General features: G+C 37.2%; 1 protein-coding gene across 2 annotated transcripts in view; it reads left to right on the top strand.

The window, feature by feature from the left end:
* The window catches only part of LOC131060154 (mitochondrial carrier protein MTM1), a 69052-nt gene that overhangs the window by 24450 nt on the left and 21385 nt on the right, over window positions 1–23217 (top strand). For both annotated transcript variants that reach the window (XM_057993272.2, XM_057993273.2), the window contains 2 exons: window positions 12031–12150; window positions 12275–12334. In XM_057993272.2, the coding sequence (XP_057849255.1) occupies window positions 12031–12150; window positions 12275–12334 (180 nt within the window). The remainder of the gene's footprint in view (window positions 1–12030; window positions 12151–12274; window positions 12335–23217) is intronic.

Genomic DNA, 23217 nt, shown 5'->3' with positions numbered 1-23217 from the left:
AGGTTATGTTTTCACACAATGAATGTTTGAAGACACCTTCCGCAGTCAACAATGGAGGTCAAAATTCTGAAGACAACCAGCAAATTGAGACTTTCAAAATATGTTGTAATCTTCAAAATGTGCATAAAATCAATAGAAATCAGTTTTATTGATGAAAACAATCATTTTCTGGAATGTAAGTATGGCTGGTAAAAATTAGTTTTCTGAGGACAAGTCTGAAAATCGAACACTTCAGACTTACTAGCACCTTGCAAAGTGGTTTAAATCCCTGAAAATGATAAAAAATGGCTTAGGAAACAGCCCCAAGCAAATTCGCCAAAATTGGTTAGGTGGCTGGAAATGAAATTTCTGAGGACAACCGCCTAACAATGGAGTTTCAGACCTGCAACAACGATAAAATGGTCTAAAAAGTGCACAGAAAACTCCACAAAATGTCTCCAAATGCTAATTATTTAAGTTAGAATTGGCTGGGCAATAAAAACTTAAGTCTGAAAATTAATGGCAGCCATTAATGGAGGTCAAAATCTGAAGCAAACTTCAGATCTGAAGCGAATCAGCAGGCTGGAAATGATGACAGCCAACAAACATGCATGAAAAATCCACCAAAATGTGGCCTCCAAGCAAAATCGAAATTTTCCCAAGTCTAGTGCTAAAATGGAAATCTAAAAATTGATGCCAATGGTAGCTCGGATCTGCAATAATGGAGGATGGCAATAATCTGGAAAAATCGCCCAAGTTGGGATTGAAAACCCCAAACACAAAAATTTGCCTTCCTTAGCAAAAAAAACGAAAATTTCAAAATTCTGAAAATTGTTGTTAATGGCAGCAATCTGCAGAAATGAAGGTCTGAACAACAAGCAACAATGGTGGAGGAAAAATCGCCCAAGGTGTCCAAACACAAATTCGCCAACTTTCACCAAAAAATGCTAAATTTGGAAAAAATCGCCAAACTTAGCAAAATCAAAAATCTGAAACTGGTCTTTAATGGCAGCCAAGAGGAATAAATCAGCAAGCTGGAAAAAAATGGAGGAAAATAAATCCTCAATCCCACACTTCACAAAAATGCCTTGCTAAGAAAAATTCGCCCAACTTGAAAAAATCGCTCTCATGGAGACACCTGGCAGAAATAATAATAAAATAATGCCGAAGTTCCTCTCATATACTTGCTTTCAGCTCCAACTTTCACCACACAAGCAATGTGGGATAAAAAAAACACTTGTATAAATACTTGCTTGGTGAAACCCTAACTTGCTTCTAGAAGATTCAAACATTTAATAATTATTGCGAGTTATTAAATTTGCTTTTAAATTTTAAATAATCATTTAATAATTATTTAAAAGCAATCAAAATGGGGCTTTTATTTAAAATATTGCAATTTAAATCCAAAATAAAGCCTCCAGGGGAAAATCGCTATAGGTTGGGATTAAAAAATCCCTTCAAAATCGCTTAAGTGTCAAAATTTGCCCCATAGGGGAAATTCGACCCATGCTTGGATAAAAATCCATGCTCAAAATCATCAAAATGCACATAAATCACCCTCCAGGGGAAAATCGATAGGAGTTTGGACAAAAATCCAGACAAAATTGCACTCAATTTGCAAAAATCACCCTCCAGGGGAAATTCGATGGGTGTCTGGACAAAAATCCACACTCAAAAATCACTTAACTTGAAAAAATACCTCCCTGGTGGAAATTCGACCTCAGTCTGGACAAAAATCCAGACTCAAAAACTTTTCATAATGTTCCCATTGGAAAATCGATCCCTGTCTGGACAAAAATCTGGACAAAAATCTTTACAAAAATGCTCAGGGGAAAATCGATCCCTGTCTGGATAAAAATCCAGACAAAAATCCTAACTTAGTTGTCACAAAAATCCTGGTGGAAAAATGACCCAGGCATGGAATTATCCTTGCACTCCAATCTGCACTCCCAGGGGAAATTCGATGGGTGTCTGGATAAATCCTGACACTTAGCCAAATTTGAGCATTCCCAGGGGAAAATCGCTCCAGGTGTGGATAAACAGTGGGGGAAATTAGTGGCCAGTATGGATTCCAGGGGAAACCCATGTATAGTATGGATTTTGAGTGGGGGAATGGGTTGGGTAGTCTGGAATGTGAGGGGAAAATCACTTTTAGCATGGATTTTGACCCTTTAACCCTTGGAATATGGATTTCCCTTAGGATTTTAACATTTTAACCACTCAAAATTACTCAGCGACTTTAAATTTAATTGGACTTAGACTAATTTTCCAAAAATATGAGCGAAACGCCAGGAAAATGTTGGAATAAAGTGCGAAACCAACTTAAATATTACCTTAGGAGCGAGAAAACAACTCCAAAAGGTTTGTGAATATCTTAGCACTTTAAAATTATTGATGCGCGTGTTTAAAAACACGTTAACGTTCAAATGCTCAAACACTTAGCAAAACTTAGGATCATTAAAAAATATCATCTTTTGCAACTTGATCCTAACACTTCAAAAACCCTAGACGACACTAGGCATGATCAAAACTCTGAGACTCGGGCACGGAAAATGCAAAATTGCCCACTAAGCAGCCAAAACCCTAACCTAACGATGCAGGAAGCTAGCAAAGAGGGGGTCCCCGTTAGCAATGGGGCGATGTGTGAAAAGGTCACAACAAGCCCCCAGTTTGATAACCTTTTTCAAGCACATCCAGGAGTTTGGCAGCTCTAAATGGCTTTTGGATACAACTACTTTTATAGATGCAAATAGACTTATGAGACAACATCTCTCGCTGCTTCTACCTCGACATGTTATACCTCAGCATCATGGTCCTTTTTCCTTTTTAATGACGTGGTTCAACTTCTTGTCAACATAGATCTATTCCTCTCCAATCACCCCCATGGCCGTAGAGGCAGATACACATTATGAGATTTTTCATATTAATACAAGGGTTACTTTGGCCTTGGATGTTAGATGTGATCTTTGTGGGATTACACTGCTTGATCCTTCCATCCTTGGCACTCCTTGATGAGCATTATCAGATCTTGGATTGTTTCTTTTGTAGTGATCGCCGATGGCAGTAATGACTTCACCATTTCTGGTCCAGACAGTGATACTTGATGATCTCCAATTTGATGAATACTAAGAGTGGGGGGGGGGTGAATTAGTATGCCAAAAATCTTTACACTTAAACACTTTACAAGACTGACAGTAAACCGGTAAAACAGTTTGGTAGACAAACCGGTTAGCACACATGCAAACCAAATAGCAAATAATGCATTCACTCACAAAAGCACAAACACCATAACACATGAGATTTTGACGTGGAAACCCAAATGGGAAAAACCATGGTGAGATGGAACTCACAAGTAACTATCTGCAGAATAGGAACCAGACCGGTTAAGGTCTTACAATGTTCTTTACCAGAACAGATCTTGTTAGGAATCTCAATCTTTGTTAGGAGATAAGTCCGATTAAAGACTACCTTGCTAGAGGATTTTAGATCCACAGATGTGAACCACCTTGTTAGAGGATTTACAAAAGGCTTTTGGGCCTACCCGGTTAAGGGCTACAAACTTGTCAAAGATGTGAGTAATCAACAAGTGATTGATCTAGCTAATAGCACAAATTGCTTGATTAGATCCTTGATAGCTCATTCCTAATGCATTCCAGCATTACTTTAGTCTTCTACACATTCATATTCTCTCCAACTCCTCAACCATCTTAAACCCTAGCAACAACATAAACTTTCGCTACAACCACATCAACCACCTAAAACTCTAGACATGATGTCCTTATAAAGGAATCTGATTTCATGTTGGTCCAATAGGATTACATTACAATTTTCTAGGTTCAATGAACCTGGACATACTTGATAACATGACACAAAAAGCACCGTTAAAGTGTCGCACCGTCAAACAATCGGTGGATGGTAACTCATCGCAAAATGCCGGTTGCCAGTTTGACAAAATGAAGACTGGTAAAAATGTGTTATGCCGCTTTAATCCCTCGTACCGCTTGGGATCCACGAACTGCTTGGGATCAACATGCCGCTTTAGACCGGGAAACACATTTTGCAGAACACCAATAGTCTAAAGACTATAATACAACATACCGGTTGGAACAAATATTGGTTGTGCTCTAACTCATACATATAAAGGGGATCTCAATGCAAGTGTGTGTCCATCAATGACAATCACAACATAAACATCAAAAATGCCAACAATCTCCTCCTTTGGCATTGATGGCAACACTTAGGAAAGTAAAATTTTGACATCTAAGTGTTTTACAACAAAATCATGCCATTAGCAAAATTGCTCCCCCTAAGCATATACACTATCCCTTTGACAATACAATGTATAACAATTTTGCATATAGAGCATAAACATTGAGATATTCAGAGCATATATCAAAATTTTGATTACTAGATACTTCTCCCCTATACTTCTCCAAATAGAATTCTTCTCCCCCTTTGCCAACAATGACAAAGTACAGCTGAACAACCCTGTTTTCATTTGATATTAAAATAATAAAAGTTTATGACAATAAGGAATAATATTTGTCAAAAACAGATTTAAAGTCTTGCAAGAATTGTTTCATCGATAAAGACCAGGACTCAAGTAGGGAGGTGGCTACTTCTTTCTCTGTCTGCATCTGGGAGACTTGTTCTTCCATGGCATCAATTGTACTCATCTCTTGTGTCACTGTTAAGGCATCCAGGTTTAGATAGCACTTCTGAAGAATTTGCAATCATGGGAGTAGAACCAGTTGTAGCTCCTGCAAATCTCTAGACCGGGTGCTGATCTCTTGCTCCATTTTTGTTGATTGCATGTGAAACTGGTGAACGGTTTGCTCATAAGTTGTAAAGGAATCATAAGGCGGCTTGAATGTGCTCATGTAGGACTGCAAGTATGTTTGAAGCTTTTGCTTCTGAGCTAGCACATCATCATAGAACAAATGGGGTTGGCAGATCTTGCTGAGTAGCAAATTCCCCTCATCCAGAGCGTCCTTTATATCCTTTTGTTCTTTTTGCAGTTCAGTCCGGAGCTCATTCAACTTCTTTACCAGAGCTGTATTAAGAGCTTTTTGATGCTCTTTCTTGACATTTGCCTCTACTGCCTCTTCAAGGCTCTGCACCTGATCATCCACTACTGTGCATAGGAGCTTAAGTTTAGCCAGTGATGATTCAGTGTTGGGAAGGTTAGTACCGGGTATCAAACCCGTAAGAGTGTCCACAGCCACTTGAATTACATCTTGCTCCTTCTTCCTCCGTATGTTTTCAAGCCGTTCTTGGGCAACTTTGATGCTCTGCATCAGCTCCATTTCACTTGCAGACTGGAGGTCGATAGGACTGGTGAGGTCAGCCGGTTTGGCTTGACTACTGGTTGCCTTCGGAGTCTCCATCTGGGTTCTCTTTGCCGCTTCTCTTTCCTTATCCTCTTCTACTTTTTTCTTCTTCGCTTCTCTCCTCTTCTCCTCTGCTTTGTCTTCCTCAGCCTTTTTCTTCTCAGCTTCTATCCTCTTCTTCTCTGCTTTGTCTTCCTCTGCCTTCTTCCTTTCTGTTTCCTTCCGCTTCTCCTCTTCTTTCTCTTCCTCTTCCTTCTTCTTTTTCTCTGCTTCTCTCCTCTTCTCTTCTTCGTTATCTTCCTCTTCCTTCTTCTTCCTCTCTGCTTCCTTCTTCTTCTCCCGTTCCTTATCTTCCTCTTCCTTCTTTTTCCTTTCATCTTCTTGCTTCTTTTTCTCTTCTTCTTTTCTTTTCTCCTTTTCCTCTTTTCTCTTTTCCTCCTCTTTCCGCTTCTCCTCATCTTCATCCTTTTTCCTCTGCTCTGCCTATTCCTTTGCCGCTTCCTGTCTGTCCTCGGCTTGCTTATCAACCTGTTTAGCTTGTTGCTCCTGTCCTGTTGCCTCAGATGGTGTTTCCTGAATAACATCCTCTATGTCCATAGCGTCGACATCAATGGTGTCGATCAACTCAACAACCAAGTTTCCTTCATCATCAAATGCTTCATCCGGTTTTGTTATTACCGGTTCTTGCTCAGCCTTTCGGTTGGCTTCAGCCACTCGATGCATTTTCAGAGCTTCTAGAGCAAGGGTGTGTGTATTCTTGAGCACTTCTTTACCCTTCCCTTCAAGTAACAGGAGTCTTCTTCTCATGAAGAAGAGGCCTTTGTATTTGTTCATCACTTCAAACAGTTCCGAATTTGATACATCCAGAAAATGTTCAGCAAAAACTTTTTCTCTCATTTCCTGTTCCTGCTCTATGGCAATTCGCCATTTATTGTCTAAGGATTTATACAAAGAATCCGGTGTCTCAGATCTAATTTCTGAAGGCGACCGGTCATTAACACATAAATATTGAATTATTTCTTTTTCAGCTGCTTCCTTTTCATCATCATTAAAGTCATCAAAACAATCAATTAAATCATTCAATACTTTTCTCCTAATATTTTTGAAGTTCTTTGACAATGTGTCAAAGGTTTGTAGGAGATGTCAATATTTACCGGTGCCGATGATGCCGGTTCATTCTTTGTCTTTTTCTTTGCTAGACATTTCTTCTTTGGTTTTTCCTTAGACACAGTTTCTTTTGAGTCTGGAGAGGTATTCCTTGTCTTCCTCTTTCTCTCGAACACTTTAGTAGGTGCCGCTTCAGGTTTCTTTTTAGCTGGTGATCGCTTGGTCACTGTAGGACTGGCTGTAGTAGCAGGTGCCGATGCTGAAGGCACTGTTTTTGCCTTCTTCACTGAAGGTTCTTTTCCTTTCTTTGCTGAGGGTTCCTCAACCGGTGTTATCCTTTCTAGATAGGTGCCGGTTCTTTTTGCCTTTGGATCAAGCGGTGAGGCAATAAGGGTAGAGGCATATCCTTCCAGCATATCATTCATTACCTCATAGCCCATAGGCTCCACTTCCTCCTGTCTTGGCTCAACAGCCTCCATTATGCATTGATCCACTTTAATGGTGAAACATATATCTTCATATTTCTTGACAATATCCCCTGATATTCTCACCCTTTGACTCATTTTGCGTCTGAACTCATCAAAGTACTTGTTCAGAACTTCAGGGTAACCGGTTCCAACTACTTGAATGCTTTCCTTGATTTGCTTGGTTACCGGTTGGTCAGCAGACCATTGGACATCACTTACTCCTGGAAAGTAGCCTTGGAAGTAAAAGAATAGCCCAACCAGTAGTTGTCCAAACTTGAACCTTAAAGCATTATCCTGTTTGATAGATTTCAGATTTAATAGGAGTTGCCTTTGCATACCGGTGCATAGGTCAAATGATGCATCCTCCTTGATCATCTGGTAAGCGGCATTTACCGCTGCAGCAGATACAGAGTTAATTCTGCTGGCTGAGAATGTCCGGTATCCAATCACCATACATGCATACTTCACCAGATCGTCCTTGATAGAATTGACGGTCATACCTCGTGAGTCGCTCACTGAACCGGTGAGCTTGGACATTTCAGTTTTGCTTACCGTCCTTAGGGCTGGCACATCCCCTGTATTGCAGAAACCGGTGACGGCATGAATTGCTTGTGGTTTTATATCATGCGTTCTTTCCAGGTACATTTTGTCACCATGAACTCTGCTCAGAATGATCCTAATGTCCACAGAACAAACCTAGCTGGGAGTGGATAGCTAGAGACCCTAGGTCTTCAATCTTGCAATCTATGTAATAAAAAATCCCTTGTTCTACTATAACACCAGCCGAAACTTGTGATAGGGCATTATACTTAGACTTGCGTTGAATAAAACTTGCAGACTCGACAGATGCACTAGAACTCGTATGAGATGCGGAAGCCATGATAGAAACTTAAAAACTCGAGAAATACCTTTTGAAACATGTGAATTTAGGGCTTTCAGATTCTCCTTCACTTCACACTCTGTCGGTTGCAGAATCACCGCTCTTTGCGTTTTTCACTTGGCCGTTTGCAATTTGAATTTGAATCTCCTTCGCAGTTTCTCAATTTCTCAAAATCTCAGCACAAATCACCTTTTCTTCGCTCTGCTCTTTGAAAAACTTTTCTTCGCTCGAAAATTGATAGTGAGAAATCGTTTGGAAAATGCTTTTAAGCATATTTCTCACCTACCGCCATTAATGCTCCTCCACTAGGGCGTAAACCCTAATTTGCCTTTTATCGTTTCCGGTCTTCCGCCAACTGACAGGTATCACATATCGGTTAAGGTCTTTTACCGGTGTAAACCGGGGGTTCGAAACATTTCGCCGTTTGCTCCCCCTAAGCTTTTCTGAAGCTTAGTTTGCCGATTCCGTGATTTCCAGACTAGGTGCAGAAACCAGTTCCTCTTGTAACACCGCTGGTTTCTTCTTCCAGGTTTTGTTCATGTCCGCTTGAACAGTATCAACATCAATGTTTCCCTCCGGAGTGATCGGTATATCATCAGATATGTTCTTTCTTGATCTACAAAATCTAGCAATGTGACCCGGTTTGTTGCAGTGATAGCAGACCAATCCAGGTGCTCTCCAAGGTCCATTGTTCATGTTTCCATTCTTCCTTCTACATGTTGCAGCAATGTGACCATGACCATGACAGACCATACAGTTTGCTCTCCATCCGGTTGGCGCTTGATAGTCACCGCTTCTTGGCTGATGATTGAAGGCATTAAACCGGTTGTGATTCCGGTTCACAAAAGGTTCAGGACCAACTCCTTGGGTCCTCTGAGGATATCTTCCAGTGTTATTCATAACAGACCTGCATTCAGATGCTCTATGCCCAAATTTGTTGCATGCATAACAGTTACCATTGAATCTATAGGATCTAGGCTTATCATTTAGGAAATAAGGAAAATTGTTGTAAGCCTTACTCCTACACACATTTGCAGTATGTCCTTCTTTAAGACAGTTAAAGCAAACAGGTTTAAACTTTTGCTTACCTTTATCCTTTGATGCCAGTTGTTTCTTTGATGTTCCAGCATTTGTACCAGAGGTCTCACCTTCCTCATGACCAGAATAACCAAGACCATTGGTATTCTTTGCCGGTTTGGCAGATTCAAGCTTTTTCTCTAGCTTGATAGTACTCTTGTTGGACTTAGCAAGTATTTCCTTTGACTCAGAGAGTTATTTGGAAATAGCAGCATTTGTTTCCATCAGGTTTTCATTCTCAGAGATGGCAATGTTCAGTTCTCCTTGCATGTCTTCCTTTTCCACTTTGCTTGCATGGAGTTGAGCAGTTAGGGCACTGATCTTTTGTTTCAGCTTGGAGATCTTAGGATCTCTGTCCTTCACTAGATCTTCAGCGTTCCTTCGGTTCTCAAGCTCTTGACACATCCGGATAGTCAGTCCTTCCAACTCCTTTCTCAGGTTGGAGTTTGATTCATTCAACTTATTTACTTCTGCAATTAGGGCTTCCATGTCTGCTTCATCTGAAGAACTATTTTCAGATAGCTCCATCAGCTTTTCAGCATGTTCTATCCTTTTTGCTTGAGAGACCTTATATTTTGCCATAAGTTCATCATAGGCTTGCTCAGACTGAGTGAGCCGGTGAGTAAGTTCTCTTATAGAGTATTCCTCCATATCTCTTTCCAAGTGGTTAAACTTATAGAAAGGTAGGCTTTGATACCAATTGATGAATACTAAGAGGGGGGGGGGGGTTGAATTAGTATGCCAAAAATCTTTACACTTAAACACTTTACAAGACTGACAGTAAACCGGTAAAACAGTTTAGCAGACAAACCGGTTAGCACACATGCAAACCAAATAGCAAATAATGCATTCACCCACAAAAACACAAACACCATAACACATGAGATTTTGACGTGGAAACCCAAATGGGAAAAACCACGGTGAGATGGAACTCACAAGTAACTATCTGCAGAATAGGAACCAGACCGGTTAAGGTCTTACAATGTTCTTTACCAGAACAGATCCTGTTAGGAATCTCAATCTTTGTTAGGAGATAAGTCCGATTAAAGACTACCTTGCTAGAGGATTTTAGATCCACAGATGTGAACCACCTTGTTAGAGGATTTACAAAAGGCTTTTGGGCCTACCCGGTTAAGGGCTACAGACTTGTTAAAGATGTGAGTAATCAACAAGTGATTGATCTAGCTAATAGCACAAATTGCTTGATTAGATCCTTGATAGCTCATTCCTAATGCATTCCAACATTACTTCAGTCTTCTACACTTTCATATTCTCTCCAACTCCTCAACCACCTTAAACCCTAGCAACAACATAAACTTTCGCTACAACCACATCAACCACCTAAAACCCTAGACATGATGTCCTTATAAAGGAATCTGATTTCATGTTGGTCCAATAGGTTTACGTTATAATTTCTTAGGTTCAATGAACCTGGACATATTTGGTAACACGACACAAAAAGCACCGTTAAAGTGTCGGCACCGTCAAACAATCGGTGGATGGTAACTCATCACAAAATGCCGGTTGGTAACTCATTACAGAGTATTACCGGTTCATACAAAATACCGGTTCAAGCAAAATGCTGGTTGCTGGTTTGACAAAATGAAGACTGGTAAAAATGTGTTATGCCGCTTTAATCCCTCGTACCGCTTGGGATCCACGAACCGCTTGGGGTCAACATGCCGCTTCAGACCGGAAAACACATTCTGCAAAACACCAATAGTCTAAAGACTATAATACAACATACCGGTTGGAACAAATACTGGTTGTGCTCTAACTCATACATATAAAGGGGATCTCAATGCAAGTGTGTGTCCATCAATGACAATCACAACATAAACATCAAAAATGCCAACACAATTTTCCTTAGCATTTGATCTATGGGGTTCTTGTTTGCCTTGCTTGGCTATATGTACTAGTTTCTTGACTACTTTTGTGGTTGGTTCCTTCTTGTTTCATGTTTCTTTGCTTTTGTTCTTCCTTTTTGTGGGGCCTATCTAGGTTTCTCTTCCTAGAACTTTCTATTGTAAACATCTATACTCTTGAGTCCCATCAATGTACTTCTTGTCATTGTGGACATATTTTTTTTTCCTTTGTTTCTTTCTATAACTTGCCATACCTATTCCTTTGGATCTTCTTGACTGTCACTTATTGCAAATGTCTAGAAAACACATAAGCTTCTCAACTGCAGTTATGACCTTTGCTACAAGAAAAGATGCTTCTATGTTGAAGTCAGTAAACACTAACTTTTAACGTTAAGTATCTTCTCATTCACATCGTTTGAAATCAATACAAAATCTCAGTAGAAAACAACAGATGATTCTTTTCATGAAACTAGAAATGCACATATCAAGCAGTTCCACACCAATTAGAAAATTAACAGTGCCTTTATGAATGATTCGTTTTTTTTTTAAATCTATATAGTTGGCATTCTTCTTTAGATCAAATGAGCATATTAAAAAGATGTCTGGTGTATTTAGGTTGTTGTCAAATTGAACACTGACCAATGTTATAAGTGGATTTAGCAAGGACCATTCCATATGGCAATTAATTCCAAATTAACAACCATGTTAAACAATATTTTTTTCAGGCCCTAGGAGTAATGATAAGATTGCCTGATAGCTGTCAAACTGCAAATTGTGATAATTACACGAGTAATAAATTCAGTAGGTGCATGTTTAGGTTGTTCATTTTGTTTCTGCTCTATATAACAAATAACTTAAACATCAAATTGCAAGTAGAATGTCCACATAATTTGATGATCATTCCTTACTAAGCTGCTCCACCAGCCAGTTCTGATTGTCTTTTGATGCCAATGATCAGGGTAAACACTATTCAAATTAATCTTAAATTTTGACATGATTATCATATGGTCAATGTTTGACCATTTGGTTTGGTGCTAATGTAATAAACTTGGTTTGACTTTTAAGTTTTTTTACAAGCTTTTAATTAACTTTGTGCCAAACCTGGTAACAAAGCTCAATAAGCCTTATGTGGCTTGAGAATGAAAAGTTAAATTGCAGTTAAACGGGGTTTCTTATTAACCTTTTGAGGGTTCTCTTGGCCTTACTCTATATTTAGTACAGTATTTCAAAGATTCTGTGGCCTTACTTGTTTGATATGATATAATTGTTTCAGTAGTCCTTCATTTACCATAGATTATCATAACTTGAGGCAGTTCTTTGCACAGATTTTTGCTGAGATGAAGTGTCCTCCAGTTTGTCCTCGGTTTGGATCAACTCCATTATGTCCACCTAGTTGTTTTCAGTATAAAGGTGCTCTGGATGTCTTCTACAAGATTATTCGACAGGTGCACCCAATTTAAACTTTTTCGGTGTCATTGAACTTATACATATGCATTAATTGCTGTGTTGGTTAAAGAGTTGCATGCTTATCTGAGAGAATTTCAAATATGCTTGCATTGACATTTTCAGGAGGGATTCTTTCGCCTGTGGAGAGGTACCAATGCAGGTTTAGCACTAGCAGTACCTACGGTAAGTATCTTTTACACTGATCTGTAAATTTGTGTCTACTATTTGTTTATATTTTTGAGATACAAAATCAGCTCACCTCACAGATTGGGGTTAAACTTTAACAATGTTCCATGTGGACAATATGGTATTTGGATATGTTTTTTGACTAAATTGCTATTGTAAGTTCTGGTTCATACCACTTAGCAACACATGCATGGTGTTTTATGGGGGAAGTTAGCATAATTAATCAGATTTAACGAGTTAACCACAAAAAACTCAAATCTAATTAATAAATCCGTAATGACAATGAAAGTATATCGAAATCAACAAAACATAAAAATCAATCAGTCAGAACTCCCTTTCTGAATCAATATTTTGCTTTATTGTTCTTCTACATCTTATGGTAGGATGGCACTTAGAGTTGCGCTTGAAAACTTGCACAGTAATGACACAAGAAACTCGAAGATCGTGGTTGTTGAAAATGGGAGATTGGTGCAAAATTTATAGATTTTGGAGAGTTTTTGGACGGTCGAGATTGATTCAAGAACTGAATTGATCAATGGTTAAGATTAATTGAGACATAATTGATTGGAGATGATTGCGAATTGAACTGGCTACATGACTGAATTGATTGAGAGTTGATTGGCTTGATTGATTAGTTAGACAGGATTGATTGATTAGTCAATTGATTTGATTGATTTGTTCAAAAAAGCTGACTTGGAGTTAGAAAAAGTGATTGAAGAGTTAACTGAGTTAACTAACCAGTTTACTGATTTGATTGCCTAGTCGAAAAAAGGTGATTGCCAGTTAGGAATTTAGGCATGTGCAGTAGGAAATTAGCATGGAATTTGAATTTGAGTTTGGATTTTCGAAAACATGAAATGAAATGCACATTTATTTGAAATTAATTGAAATAAGAATTTGGGGAAAATTTGAATTAGTTAGAAAAGAATAAATTAGATAATTAAATAATTTAAAAGAATTATTTAATTATGGAAGACTAGAAATTGAATTGAATTAAGATTATTTAATTAAAGTTGTAAAATCACAATTAATTAAATAATAAAATATTTAATTAATTTTAGGAAAGGGAGGTTAAATGATTAAATGATTTGAGGGAAATTGAATAATTAGAAGTGATGAAATATGATGATTAAATTAGTTTAAAAGAATAAAATTAGATTAATTAAATAATTAAAGAATTAATTAAAACGAATAATTAGTGTTGTTAGTAATGCGACATTTTTAGGTGTCTACATTTTGCCCCTCTTTGAGACAATGTTGGAACAATGTTGTTTCAAAGAAAAAAGTGAAAAAAAATCTTGCCTCGACATGTCCTGATAGTTGTGTATAATTGTGCCCCTTCGAGATATTGTTTGTGCATTAAAGGCATGAATGATCTCTCAAAAGAAGAAGAATGTTAGATGAAAGATATAAGAACAATTAAACTTGATGACATGAATGGGTTTGATTGGATAGAAGAGATGGCTGGAATGATTTGTAGATTGATTGGATTGATTGGATTGATGGGGTAAAGATCAAGTCTAGTTTCAAGGACACATCTTGTATAAGACACAAGATAGATGATCGTCTAGTTTGAGGAAAGACACATCTTGTATAAGACAAATGATATATGACAACGTCTAGTTTTAGGAAGGATACATCCCTTATAAGACAAATGATAGATGGAAGTTTTATGAATGATAAAAATATTATGAAAGTGAAGAATAATTAGCAAGAAGTGAAGAATGTTAGGAAATAGAATAGATTGATCGATAGAATAGTTGATATGCGGAAATGGAACTATCATGAATTACATTTTCATCATTGAGCCTTATTATGTATCAATGGAATTGTGTACATCAGGGTATGAAAGACAAAGGTGCAAATGATATCCCATCGTAAAAACAAACACATAGCAGACGAGTGAATCTATCCATTCTAGGGTTGTATTAAGGGTCGAGGTATGTGTGATAGTTAAGCATAACTATCCTTGACTTTCATTTTTGCATAGGATACTTACCGAATGAATGTACCAACACAAACACCCAAAATACCTGTGCCTGAGAACTTCATGTAAACACACCATAGACAACAAGCAAAGAAAAAAGATCATGAACCATCTCGGCTCCTCTAGTCACTTGTGAACATCCTTGAGTAGCATAGGAACTTGACCTGTCATCAATTGATAAAGATAAATCAATAAAAGATAAGGCTTACTGGACCAAACGAGTCAACAAACATATTGATCTTCTTGCCAAGGATAAGTGTTTCTGGATAGGATGATTATTTGATAGGATGCCCATTGTAGTAAAGATGTATCAGTTAGGACATCATGTTTGATAGGGTGCTTGTTTTAGGAACGATGTATCCATAAAGACACTTTGTTTGATAAGGATGCTTAAACTGATAGGTAGTTGATCAAGTCGTAGGCTAGTTTGGTAGTGTGTCTGCTGATACATGATTTGTTAAGCTCAATGTTTTGATTTGTTTTGCGTTTTGTGTCTATTGGAATGCTTGTTGTTTGCAAAGGATAATTTATTGTGAATTGTGATTGATGGATTGTTTTTGTGTTTTTTTTTCTGATTTTCACGGTTTTTGGATTTTTTTTGAAGGTTTTTTTATGATTTTTATGGATTTTTTCCAAGGTTTTTTATGATTTTTATGGATTTTTGTAGAAATTTTATGATGTTTTTTTCTGATTTTGAAAGATGTTTTATTATTTTTTGGAATTTTGAATTTTTTTTTGATTTTGAAATATTTTTTTTTTTTTGTTTTGTTTTGGATTTTGAAAGATTTTTTGATTTTTTTTTCAGTTATTTGGATTACAAGCAAGATGTATTTGTTTGCCCCTAGTGTCTAGCAAGGCAAGTAATATTACGAATGGATGAATGAAATGTTGAGGTGAAGATGAATAGGAGAAAGGAGGTAGCTTATTATGGAACATGACGGGACATATCAAGAGCTTTTTTGAAACCATGTTTTTTCATTTTTCTTTTTGTCCTCAGTTTTGATCAAGATCAAGGATGGAAAAGGGGATATGGATAGAGATAGGATATGGATAAGAGAAGCAAGATCATAGGTAGTAATGGATGACGAAAGGAAGGAATGGATATGATAAGGGATATGCATTAGAGGGTATGGATAAGGTGAAGCAAATAGGATGCCTGATGCTTATGAAGATCTGTAGCTTTGTCAAGATCAAAGATGGAAAAACAAGATGGATGTAGATAGGGTGATGGATAGTAGATGAAGGATAAGGGGAGATGTGGCAGGAAGGATAAAGTGGATGAAACTTGCCCCCAAGTATAGAGGTCTCCGTTTGCAAAAGGGCAATATGTGAGATCGTCACAACATCTAGTGCCACCTGAATAACTGTTCTTGAACATTTCAAAGATAGAGATCCAACCCACACTTAAAACCTTCGGAAAATTCAACTGAACATATCTAGTGACTAGGAAGCATACTCGAAAAGGGAAGAAGAATCACAAACTGGATCAAGGTACTTAGTCTTTGATTACCCATGTGTGTGCAAATGCATTTATTCTGGCCCATATGATCATTGTAATCCTTAGAATTCGACATGACTAGCTATGCGAGTTACCTTGACTTCAAGAGCATCCTTGATAGAGCCCCCAAAGTGGCCTCTTTTTGCTAACAACAATGTCACCAGGTACATCTGTGGGATTCATAGGCTCAAGTGGATCATTATGCATTTCTTGAAGTGGAGACACAACAGACTCCATCTGAATCTCAAGGTTAGTATCAACATTCATATCTTGATTATCATTAGCCTCATCAATGTGTGTGCAAATGCATTTATTCTGGCCCATATGATCATTGTAATCCTTAGAATTCGACATGACTAGCTATGCGAGTTACCTTGACTTCAAGAGCATCCTTGATAGAGCCTGGCATCCATAGCCCCGATGGAGTTACTCGCATGTTCCCAAAGCGAAGCATTTTAATATTTTATTTCATGCATTTTTGCTTTTCTTTTCTCGATATTTCTTTTCTTGCTCATTATTTTGTTTGGATCTTTTGATATTGCTTTTTCTCGTCATTTATTCTTTTGTTTGTTGGCTTGTAAGCAATGAAGCTCACACAGGTTCAAGAATCGCTGTGGCGCTGAAGTAGGATTTTAGATTTTTCACTTGTCATGTCTACACCTAAGAAATCACAATGACTTAGAGCTATTGATTAAGTGTGTGAGATATAGTAATTAAAAGATGTCAGTATCAAGATACAACAAGTGATTCTCTTTTCGGATCAAGTACGCATCCCAACCAAAAGATAGTGTTAAAGAGGAACAACCTCGGATTCTGAAATTTTTCATGAATATATATCTAAGAAATGGACTAAACATAAGATTGAGTGTGGGCAATTTCACAGATGAAGGATTCATGCAACGGACTGAATGGGAGGGATGGAAAATAGGTGTTGGATAATAGATAGGATGTTGGAAGATTTGAGCAAGGATAGATGGAAATGTCTTCAAGATCAACGTTGGCACACACCTTGAGAGGTGGTGGAGTGATGGAGGACAAGTGGATCTTGGATTTTGAGATTTTAGGGAAGGAGTGGACGTGGATTTCGGGACATAAGGATCCAAAATGGATGAAGGAGGTGATGGAAGAATAGATTTGGAAAGTGGGAGAGGTGTAGATGGACAATTGAAGGAAGCTTTTGGAATAGCAAGTTTGGATGCCAATTTTGATTTTTCTTTTGGATATTGTGCTTTTATGGGAATCCACATTGATTTTGATTTTTCTTTTCTTTCTCGTTCTTTGAAACACATTGCTTCTATGGGTAATTTAGGAAGCCACATCGTTTTGGATTTTTCTTTTTGCTTAATGGGTCTTTGTGGCCTTTTGAAAATTGCTTTCTTCTTTTGGATCGGATTATTCTTTGATTTGATGTCTTTTAGATTGGACATGTTGATCTTTGGATGTATGTGGATTTTTGGACTTGTTGATTTTATTTTTGGGATCCAAATCTCTTCCAAAGGGAATGGGATTCAGGGATAGATAGGAATGATATGAAGGTCTTTTGGATGGGTTGATGTAGGTAGATGGTTGGAAAGTGCTCAAAGATGTGTGCCTTTGCTGATCTTAATTTATGATAGGGTAATTGGATTGTGAGCTAGGGGTTCTATGGATAGTGAATGGAGGGATGTAGGGTCCTAAGATAGATGGAAGGGAGGAAGACTTTGATTTTGGGATAAAAGGACCCAAAAAGGATTTGGAGGATAGGGACTGTGTATGCTTGGATTTAGATGGAGAAATGTGGGATTTAGTAGGGACACCAATGTTTTGAGAGTGAGCTATGTAGCCAAGGCCATGCTAATTGAGATTTGGTTTGATATGAAGGGGTTCTGATATACCTTGTACATGTAGGCCTAACCTTTTGCCTTGATAATGCATGTTTTGACAAATCATTTTAGCAATGGGGTACTTGTTGCATTTAAAGAAAGACGTGGGTCCATTTTGAGGAGCATATGGTATGGAAGGAACGATAGGATCATGAAGTAGACCAGATCGGATGAAAGTGGAAGAACCCATTTGATAAGTAAGGGATTCATGAACTTGGGTAGATGCAACGGGATCTAGAGGAAGATTAGGATCATGAGAGGGATAAGATGGGATGATGGGATTTTCAGGTGGATATGGAGGATTATGACATGGAAGTGAAGGGAAACTTTGATCTTGACTTGGAATAAGATCATTAATATTTGCATTTTGCTCCTGATTTTGAATTGGATCATTGGAGGGGATGGAAGGGATATCATGATCTTGCTTAGGAGGTGGGTGCTGAATGGGACTGGGAAAAGACACTTAGCTCTTGAGATGGAAGGGTATCATTGTGAATGGAATGCAAAAGGATTAGGGGATCTTCATAGGATTCTTGACAGGTGGGATCTTGATCAAAAATTGTGTTGGATTGGAGAGTCATGGTATATTGACCTTGATTTATGCTAGGACTCATTTCTTTTGACTTTGGATTATCCTCTTGACACGAGATAGGAGTTTGGATATGTATGGAGGATTCTTGGAAGGATTCAACACTTTGGCATGATAAGAATGGATTTTGAATGGTACTCTTCAAAGTAGGTTTAATTGGGAATGGAGCATATGGTGGCATTGGATCTAGGATTTCTGAATTGTGCAAGGGATTGTATAGATTAGCTTGGATTTGTATAGTCACATGAGATAGATATGGCATTTATATAGTCACTTTGGAATGAGCCATTGCTAGACATAGTTGGATGATTTTGCTCATGCTTGACAGAGGCATCTTGACATGTTCGGTTTCTCTTGTTTTGGTATTGTGCATAGGCCATGAAACACTTACTAGTGACACCTAAAGGGACTCTATTGATGGCAAAAGTTTTGAAGTCATTTGGATGCTACTTGTGAAGGATGAGATCATTTATCTGAGTACATGTTTGTTGATCAAATGCAGGTTTGGACCAAAACAGATGTGAAAAATTCGTCTGACAAATGCAGAATAGGTTTTGATCAATGTGAAACAGGATTTGAGCAAATGCGAAATAGCGGTAGGGTGAATGTGAAATGCATATCGGGCGAATGCGAAATTCTAAGTTTTAGTTTAATTTCTGGGAAATGTGTGACTTGTCTCTAATGTTTTTAAGTCAAAATGGTGAAGTTCAGACACTCAGAAAACATATTAGACAATATGGCCATCGGATCTTTTTGGAAAACTCCAAAAATTAGAGTTTTGTGTGAAAGGGCCTAAATTGGCTCGATATTGGACTAACTCTACTGGTCTAGCACATCGAAAGATTTTCAAATAGATTGAGAACAATTACTTTCGTACTCTGGATACAAAGGAAACCATCCAATGGAGCCTCTACGATAGAATACCACAAGCAGGATAGACAAATAGAGATTCTGGTAGCATTGACTTCCCCACCACGACACTCACTTCTTGGGCATACTAGATTCTCTTAACCTGTAGATCTGAAGATCTTATAATGGGGAATTCCTTTCTCATCTTGAAGGGTACATGAGAAGTATCTACGTGTACTATTCGCACTCCCTGAACCATCAGATGTAAGGATTTTGGCCACTAAGAACAAGGTTTTAAAATTTGAATTTAGGGTTGCCAAGATAACCGTACTCGAGGTATGAAACCCCTTTTGGATTAGCAAGAACGATATGAGCTAGTACCGACGAGCTATGACTTTTGTCTCACCCTTTTTTGTATAGCAGATTAGATTTGTACCGCTTGGGTCGTTCCCTCTCACCCGGCCTAAGGCTTCTCATAAGGTAGGTCCACTACTGGGGTTAAGCATAAACGAGCTTAAAGCTTCAAACACAGTAAACATTGGTTCATTTTATGCATCGAACAAAGTGTTATTTAAACTACAAGAAAAACAGACAGTCACCCATTTCACCTCGACAACCACAAATTGTTAGTAGTTTCTATTTATTATCTTTGACCAATCAGATTTCTTCCTCCTTAAACTTTCGTTTGTCACACACTACAGATGAAAGATTAGTAGCAGAGAAAATAATAGAAATAAAAAAAATTGACAGAGAAAAAAAAACATAAACATAAAGTTTTTATTTCCTTTTAGTTAGTTAGATGCAAAACCAGACACTAGCAAATATGAAGCCCAGAGTCAACAAATGCGAGAGAGCAAGACATCAAATGTGAGAGACTAAGCTATCAAATGTGGAAGACTAAGCTATCAAATATGAAATGCACTAAGCTATCAAATGTGAAATTGTAAAAAAATAATTTTTTTTTTTACAAATGCAAAATTGTAATGGCGGATGTGAAATTGTTAAGGTGAATGTGGAAATTTGGACACGGATGTAGAAATATGGACACAAATGCAAAAATCTGGACACGAATGCGGAATTCAGTACCTGTAACCTGTAAACACACACGTAATGCAGAAATTAGAAGATTGTTCACGTCAGGTTCACCATTTGTTTTATAGGGGGAAATTAGCACAATTAATCAGATTTAACAAGTTAACCACTAAAAACTAAAATCTAACTAATAAATCCGTAATGACAATGAAAGTATATCGAAATCAACAAAGCATAAAAATCAATCAATCAGATTTCCCTTGCTGAATCAATATTTCACTTCCTTTGTTCTCCTGCATCTTGTGGTTGGATGGTTCTCAGAGTTGCACTTGAAAACCTGCACAGTAACGATATAAGAAATTCGAAGATAGTGGTTGTTGAAAATGGGAGATTGGTACTGAATGTATAGATTTCAGAGAGAGAATTTGGACGGTTGAGATTGATTCAAGAACTGAACTGATCAACGATTAAGATTAATTGAGACAATTGATTGGAGATGATTACGAATTGAACTGGCTATATGAATGAATTGATTGGGAGTTGACTAGCTTGATTGATTAGTCAACTGATTTGATTGATGAGTTAACTAATTTGATTGATCTGTTCCAAAAAGCTGATTTGGAGTTAGAAAATGTGATTGAAGAGTTAACTGACCAGTTGATTGATTTGATTGTTTAGTCAGAAAAAGGTGAATGACAGTTGAACTCAGAGTCAGTGCCAATTAGGAATTTAGGCATCTGCTGTAGGAAATCAGCATTGAATATGAATTTGAGTTGTATTTGATTTGTATTTGGATTTTTGAAAACATGAAATGAAATGCACATTTATTTGAAATTAATTGAAACTAGAATTTGGGAAAAATTTGAATTAGTTAGAAAAGAATAAATTAGATAATTAAATAATTTAAAGGAATTATTTGATTATGGAATAGTAGAAATTTAATTTAATTAAATAATAAAGATAATTTAATTAAAGTTTTAAAATCACAATTAATTAAATAATAAAATTATTAATTAATTTTAGGAAAGGGAGGTTAAATGATTAAATGATTCGAGGGAAATTGAATAATTCGAAGTGATGAAATATGATGATTAAACTAGTTTAGAAGAATACAATTAGATTAATTAAATAATCAAAGAAATTTAATTAATTAAGACGAATAATTAGTGTTGTTAGTAATGAGACATTTTTAGGTGTCTACACATGGAAGCTAGATCCTAGATAGTAAAGTGATTGAAATAGTAAGCGTGTCATGCGAGTGTAGAGGTGATTGTTAGGGACCACCACTTCGACAAAAGGAATTCACGGGAGGTGGTTGAAATTGAAAAGAATTTCTATGATCTTAATCAAATCTTTGTGAAGCTTGGATTCCGGTACTTATCAAGCTAAGGGATTTTTTTGGTCCTTTGGAAATGTATAACTTATGAGTTAATTTAACTAATTAAATTTTAATCTGTAGACTTGATGAATTTTAAGGAGGTTAAATGTGCTTGTAATGGCCAATTCCAATATATGCTTATTAGCCTAATGGCTAGTTTGTAATCTTTTAGTTTTAATAACCGTTGTTTAATGAATTTTTTAATTAATGCTTTCCTTGGGTTGATACTGTATATATATATTATGATAAGGGTTACCTATACAAGGAACATTAATTCTGTAATTATATCACAATTTTTAATCTTGATCATGGATTATTGTGTGGTCTGAATCATCGATGCTGTAAATATTTTGCACACAATTTTTTTTCTAGAAGCAATGCTCCCCCAGCCTCTCCACAATAATTTTCATGCACTGTGAAAGCCACGGTTATCTTTTTTGTTTGTCCCTAAATGAAGGGAATCTCTTTCTGAAATTTAAGCTTCTTGTGAAACTGAGGGCATGCTTGCAAGAAGATTAGAGACTTGGTGTCCCTGAAAAAGTGTTGGGATTAGAATATCCTTTTGAGGATTTTTTTACATTGAGCATTCCTCTTATAGTAAGGTGGTCGACATATTTTCGAGGGGGTTAGCACAGCCTTTCTTGGGTTCATGATTGGGGAAGATCTAAGCATGACATTGCCAGTTTGTCTTCTGAGTTTTGATTTGGTTTCTCTTTTTACTATATTGGTAGTTGAGAAAGCTAACATGGTGGTTCAAAAGCAGACATATATTAAGACAGCTGGTTTGGTGGAATTGTGTTTAAAATGCACTTACTTTAGCTTTCAAAAAAATAATTTATGAACAAACTGAAGGAGTTGCAATGAGTTGACATTTTCAGTGGTGATACCTAACCTCCTTAAAGAGCATTTTGAGATTCTAGAACTCCTTTTCTTAAAAACCAAAATTTTGGAAGAGGTACATGGATGACACTAATGTGGTATGTTCTTATGGGATGGATAAGCTTGGATAGTTCCACTCTCACTTGAACATATTTGATAGAATAAACTAGGAGATTGAAAATGAAGGCTGTTTTCCTTTCTTAGAAATGCCCATTTAATGGACATCTGATGGCTCTTTGACATGACCACTTCATAGAAAAGAGACACTCTGATCTATATTTGCAAGCTTCATTTTGTTGCCGCTCACCACAGAAAGGTGTTTAAAAAAGTCTCGCCACTAAGGCTTTCAGGATAGCAAATGATCAACAATAGAAAAATCACTTTATAGGTAGTCAAGAAAAATAGTTATCAGGGAAAATGGATTTCTAGGGCACTTCGTAAAGCAGGTGATGAAGGAAAAACAATTGTCATGATGGGGACACCTTTGAGGTTCAACATAAAGCATTTCTATCCTACATGAAGGGTTATCAATGATTTTGCAAATTGCAAGGATTTGAAGAGGCATAACATCTAATTGACTTTTCTTTCTTCTAACAAGCTAAGGCAAAATATCAAAGTCTTCAGAGGATAAGGTAGAAGCAAAATGATTGAGTGTACTGCATTAAATGCTCACGTGGGATGCCATACATAGGTGAGGCACAAGGTGGAAAAACTCGTTCTAACAGTTTATTTTGATGATACCCAACAGTCCTAATCAGGATAATGTTGTAGTTCTAAGTCAAGCTTGAAAGTCATTAATCTGAAGC

The sequence above is a fragment of the Cryptomeria japonica genome, chromosome 7 (assembly GCF_030272615.1).
Source record: "Cryptomeria japonica chromosome 7, Sugi_1.0, whole genome shotgun sequence".
NCBI classification, from domain to species: Eukaryota; Viridiplantae; Streptophyta; class Pinopsida; order Cupressales; family Cupressaceae; genus Cryptomeria; species Cryptomeria japonica.
This window is presented reverse-complemented; position numbering and strand designations above follow the sequence as displayed.